General features: G+C 44.7%; 1 protein-coding gene across 2 annotated transcripts in view; it reads left to right on the top strand.

The window, feature by feature from the left end:
* The window catches only part of LOC107313487 (methylenetetrahydrofolate dehydrogenase (NADP+ dependent) 2 like), a 34,754-nt gene extending 29,488 nt beyond the window's left edge, over positions 1–5,266 (top strand). For both annotated transcript variants that reach the window (XM_085545136.1, XM_032444561.2), the window contains 3 exons: positions 1,955–2,075; positions 2,720–2,872; positions 3,144–5,266. In XM_085545136.1, coding sequence (XP_085401262.1) covers positions 1,955–2,075; positions 2,720–2,872; positions 3,144–3,198 — 329 coding nt within the window. In that variant the 3' untranslated portion in view covers positions 3,199–5,266. The remainder of the gene's footprint in view (positions 1–1,954; positions 2,076–2,719; positions 2,873–3,143) is intronic.
* The last annotated feature ends 734 nt before the right edge of the window (positions 5,267–6,000 follow it).

Genomic DNA, 6,000 nt, shown 5'->3' on the forward strand with positions numbered 1-6,000 from the left:
GTAAACCACGAGAGATATTGAGCTGAGGTCTGAGCAGAGGCAGCTGCTCATCCCACACGTCTGATGCTTGTATTTACACCTTTTCCGTATTTTTTCTTTGTGGCAGAGACCTAAGGGCAGTGTGTGACTGTGACTATGCAGTAGATGCCTTCCCAGAGCCTGGCAGAAGAGCAACACGTTGAGCAGCAGGGCTGGGCAGTGAAGGGTTTTACTTGAGGGTCAGATTGAACTGCTTCATACTGTGTGGTTTGGCCCTGTTGTGCTGGAAGCTCACAGAGAGCCATGAATGAGTGTGAATGGGTTGTTCCTTGAATCTCTCACTTGCAACATCGTGAAAATCAGCCTTTGCAGTTCTCCTGCATCCTGGATCTCCTCAGCGTGCTGCTCCTTGCAGATGTTCTTGCCATGTGTTTTGTCTCGTACTTTTCCAGCAACAAGCATCATACTCATCACCATCATAGTATCATAGTATCATAGTCTCGTGCGGGTTGGAAGGCACCTTAGAGATCATCGAGTCCAACCCCCCGGGATTCGAGCCTCTGTGTAGCAGAGCAGCACTTCTACCACTTGCGCCACAGGGGATTCAAATCCAGAGCCTCCGGTGTTGCAACGTGGCATTCCTACCACTTGCGCCACCGGGGGCACACAATACTGTCCTGTGGACTGAGTAGCATCATGAATCTCTTTCATGAGATCAACCTCGTCTTCCTTAGATCTCTTCCTCCAAGACCTGGTCCTCTCCTGATTGTGCTCTTGCTCAGTGAGCCCAGTGTCTTGGCTGGTGTCTCTAGAGTATGTCTGCAGTGCTCCCCTGCCAAACAGATGAGAGATTTTAGACGACACTATTTTCAAAGCAGTGATGTTCAATTGGATTAGCAGTAGTAGCATCAAACCTCTTCGATATCCCAACCAACTTCATGGCTGAAGTTGTAAAGTGCCTCAGCATGTCATAGCGTAGAGCAGCTGTTGACCGTCACTTGCCATGTTTGGGATGCAGCTGCACAAAGGACAAAAAGTCACCAAGCTGAGTGAACAGTTGGATCATCACTAAAGAATGACTCAGACTGGAGTTTGTTCAGGAAATGGGGGAATTGGTCGTATTGCTCCTGAAAAATCTGTCTTGACATCTCAAGTTGACCGCAGAAGGGCTGGAGGCATACATATATGACAGTATGTTCTTCAGTGTACCATCTCCGAAGCTTGATTCAGCGCTTAGTCAGAAGGAGGGTTTCTGCTGCTGCCCCATTGCTTCATCACTGAGCAGACCTTGTCACCTTCCTGCATGGTGTTATTTTGCTTGTGGTCATCACTGAAACCTGGTGTTGGCATATGCTAAGTTAGGAAATCGCTATCAGTCATCTCTAGGACAGTCCCTTGGAATACTAAGACACTCAAGTTTAAACACTGAGCAGTTGTTGCCCTGACTTCCTCTCAGACAGAAAGACCATGTGGGGAGTACTGATTACTTAAAACCATAACTGGACATTCTGCTAACACAGGACCATGGAGAACCATTCATCACTCAGTTGTAGCTGCAGCACTGATGGATAGGAATGCAATGATTTGTCTTGGGATTGGAAGAAAAAAAATGAATTCTAGCAGGGAAACATACTGAGAATAGTTCCATGCTGCCATTGTATCCTTAACCCCTGATGTTTTAGGATATTTTTTTCTGATAGGCTGCATTTTGGATAATGCTGGTGTTAGCCACGGTGTATCTTCCATAATCGTTGTTATACATGCCCCTGGTTAGGAAGTAATTTATTAACAACTTGTTCTTCCTACAAAGCCAAATTGCAGAAGTTTGTTCTGATGAACATTATGAAAACCTTCTTGAAAGACACATCATAGCAAACATACATTAAGTCTGGTTTCTGCGGGAGATGTCTGTTCATCTTGAGTTGTGAAAATACTTTCAAATACTTTCATTTTTGTACCTTTTCTGTGTTCACAGCAGAGTATGCAGAGCAACCAAGGCTCCTGAAGCTCATGCAGACCTGTCTGGAGGAACACCACAGTTACTGCATCAACGGGCTCTGTGCTTTCCACAGTGAACTGAGGAAACCCATATGCAAGTAAAGAGCATTGAGTTTAAGTACCCTTCTTAGAGAATTGCCAACAGTGGCATTGTTTCTTTGTCTGCCACAAGTTAGTGTTTCAAAGTGACTAATTTTCAGCACAGCAAAACTTACATGTGCCAGTGAAGTTTTTCGAGGCTTCAAGCTTGGCAAAGTCTGGAGTGCTATTCTGATACCAAGAAAAGGGGAGGGAAAGGTGCTGACTCGATGGTGTCTCACATCAGAACTGTGAAAGGGGCAAGATATTTGAAGATGTCAGCTGAAGCTCCAACACTCCACATGTATTCCATGCCGATTAGAACTGTGATGTGCTTGAGTATCTCTAAAGTACTGAACGACTTTGGAGATCACAGCAGCTGAGGATCAGCAGGGCACACAGCTCTTCGTCCACACCCTCTGCTATGAGGGTATGTTTAGATGGCATTTGGTGCTGTGACTGCAGTACTGGAGCTTGCTTTAAACTAGATGGACTGGGACAACTGGTAGTCTTGAGGAAGAGGCTCTGACCAAGCACTACATTCAGCCCTTCCTAGTTCAGACTCATTCTACATTGTTTAAAACTACTTAAAACTAGCATGTATTTCTGAAATAGAGAGTAGAAGTTCTGAATAGTTTTTACATGGCGTATCTTTATTTTTCAGGTGCCTTGCAGGTTACAATGGAGAGAGGTGTGAACATTTAACACTGAATTCCTATGCGCATAATTCTTATGAGCGCTACATTGCTGTGGGAATTGGCATAGGGATACTCACAAGTGGGATACTTGCAATCATCTACTGCTATGTAAGAAAGAGGTATGGGAAATATGTAACCTCGTTGCATTGATCTGATTTATGGTTGGGAGGAGAGCAGAGTTGTACAAGAGCATTGGGAGTATGTGTGATCTTAAAGGCACTGACACTCAATATTTCTGCTGTCTGTTCTGCCATTTGTATGGCACTGTACAAGTTTACTAAAAGTGGCTTTCACTGGGGCTGCTTCAATAAGTTGAGCAATTTGATTGAGTTCTGCTCAGACTACTGTGGTTTTAGATTTGTCTGATTAAAATGATATCTTCTATTTTAGATGCAGGAAATTGAAATCTCCCTACAAAGTCTGCATGGGAGAGACAGCGCTGTGAAGCCCTGGCATCAAGATGCTTACCAGTGTGTCTGTAAACAAGAGGCAGTTCTGTTTGGAGGGCCACTCCACGCAGTCTAGCAGTGCCCCAGCCTCGCTGAGGGGATGAAATAAAGGGAATGACAGAGTGAGAGCATGAATGGAGCTCCTGCAGAACTGATGGGCTCCATTTGCTTCTGAAGAAAGACTTACTGTTTTTAGAAAAGGTTGCTAGATGAGCGGGTCAGAACAGCGGAGAATAATTGTAGCCTTCTCGAGCCTTCTCAACGTTCTCCTGTGCTTCAGATTTGCTGAGGGGGAGGACTGACTTCTTTCACCTATTTTCAGTCATTTCGAGCCCCCATTTCAGAGTATTCTGCTCTGCTCTTTTCTGTCTTTTTTTGTTTTTATTTCCTTCCCCTTTCTGCTCTGGAGGAGAACAACAACCTTGTTTCACAATGGAACTGTATTCTGAGCATCACGTGCTGATGAGAAGCTGTCTGGATTCTGCTGTCACAACGTTGACTGCCTTTCAAAAGGAACTGGACATCTTTCTTCCAATGGATTACTGAGTGCACTCACAACAAAGAACACAACTCCTCCCAAACATCATAGGGTGGCTCATTACATTCCTGAAACCTAAAGCAAACCTTGCCTTGCTGCACTGTGATTTCAGAGCGAGACTCTAGTTGCTACAGAAGCTGGAATTATGTTATGACATTTAGTAGAGCTTTGCCAAGGAAGCAGAACCGCTTCGCTCCTTTCTCATATATTACACACACAATGTGGTCACTCAAATAAGAAAGAAATGAGCATAGAGATTTTGTTCCACCCCACCCAGACAGATTATTTATTATCAGGTGCTTGTTTTGCTTCATCTTCCCTGAAGAGAAGTGCAAAGGCAAGAAAAGAAGATTTTTTTCAAGGAGAGGGGAAGAAAATTGTTTCCAATGATGATGACCCTAACTGTGATTTCTCACTGACATTTGGAGTTACCTGCCAATGCTAGTGGGACTGGAGATGGCTCTCATATACTTTTTCATTTCAGCTGTTGCACATTGTAGACACATCTTCCATGCTCAGTCACCTACAAGGAAAAGACAGTTAGGTACCTCGGCAATCTTTGTGACTGTTATAGAATGATACAGGCTCCTAATTTAAGTGAATTGCTGGGAAGTTTCATTTCTTTTTCCGTGAGTTTGTCTTTACCAAATGATGAATATGATTCCTTTATTAAAACAAAACAAAAAACACAACAAACAAACAAAAACCCTGTATTTATAAATAACACAGATGTGCTATTTATTCGTATTTATAAGTAATACAGTGGTAGTGCTGAAATGTATATGAAAGAATAGGTTTTGAAAGGGTAAATGTGCTTTAGCACTTGGCTGGTCTGAAGTTGGTGACTTTTCCCATGTGGGTTCCTGGTCAGGAGCTGAATCCTGATGAAATGCCTATTAAAAACTGCATATCATCAGGAAAGCACAAGTGAGATATCTCCTCTGAGAAAGCTGTAATTTCTGGTCAGTCCAAAGGAGGAAAAGCCGCAAAACATTTGTCATGCAGGTTCATCTTCTCCAGAACGTCTCTTCCTGCTGTCAGAGAGTGATGGATTTTTGTGTATGTGTTTTGACCATTTGTGAATCCTCTCATTGATGTATTTGACTATCCAGTAGTACTTCTTGAAAGAAATTTACTTGTCTAAGTGAGATGCTCTGTACCTAGAGAAAGGCCTAGCGACTTTTTAGGTTTGATAAATATGTCAGCTAACTGGAAAGGAAGGTGTATTTCAGTTTAGGAGAAAGTGCAACTGTGCAGTGTTTTCTTCTGGTTGCTTTGTGGACTGAGGCAGCTCTGTAAGGGCAGTCTGTGAAAGCTGATTGGGGTTTTAAGCTAATGGAAGAAAAGCCACCAGATGGGCCCCTGCTATGCAAAATGAAACTGAAAGTGCAGGGAGAGGAAAACTTAGAGACAAAGGCACGGAGATGGAAGGGAAAGGATATCTTTGCTTTATATCTTCTATTTTTCCAAATCGTGTTCAGGCTTCCGAAAGTGGGTTACTCCCCACCTGGGTGCCATATGCGCCTAAGCCCAAACTGGGAGCAGGCTTCCAGCATCTTACCTGCTCAGAGGTTGCACCCACCCAGATGATGCTTTCTGTTGGTCTGCAGAGTGTTCACAGGCTGTAGCCTATGTGGGAGAAGAGTCATTGCTGCAGCCATGAGGTTTTCATCTGGTTAGCTGGGTCTCAGGCATTGCTGCAGGAATGACTCACCATTGAGTGGTGGCTCAAGGCAGTGACCACGCTGAGGAAATTCGTGCTGCATCAGATCACTCTGTGGAGTCGACTGCGCTCAGCCCTGCCTCCATCAGTGACAGATGCTGCCTGGCTGGTATTGCCCACTGCTGCTTACTGTGCAGAATTTCCTGCAGAACTGGCCTGGCAGAGGAGTGGGGCCATCCTTCCTGCCTCGTTTATCAGACTCCTTCTGCAATGGTGCACAGTTGGAAGCTGCACGTGCCAAGAATACTCTCCTCTTTGTCAGGAGACCCTGTGATTATGTGGCTCCTGGGCAGTCTTGTCTGGCTTGTTGGGGGCAGCAGCTCAGTAGAGCTAACAGACGGACACTAAAGGCTGAGACTGCCTTCCCAAAGGACACAGCATCTATATCATGTATGATCCTGACTGCTGGAAACACACCACATTTTCTGGTGGTACATCACTCCAGCCTGTCTGTCCTCAGGCCATCAGCTCCTGCACAGGTGCCTGCTCTCAGCATCTGTGTGTTTGCTGCCACTAATGCTGGGGCTCGGGTACCTG

This window comes from Coturnix japonica, chromosome 4 (genome assembly GCF_054131305.1).
Source record: "Coturnix japonica strain WE chromosome 4, WE-NBRP24, whole genome shotgun sequence".
Taxonomy (NCBI): domain Eukaryota; kingdom Metazoa; phylum Chordata; class Aves; order Galliformes; family Phasianidae; genus Coturnix; species Coturnix japonica.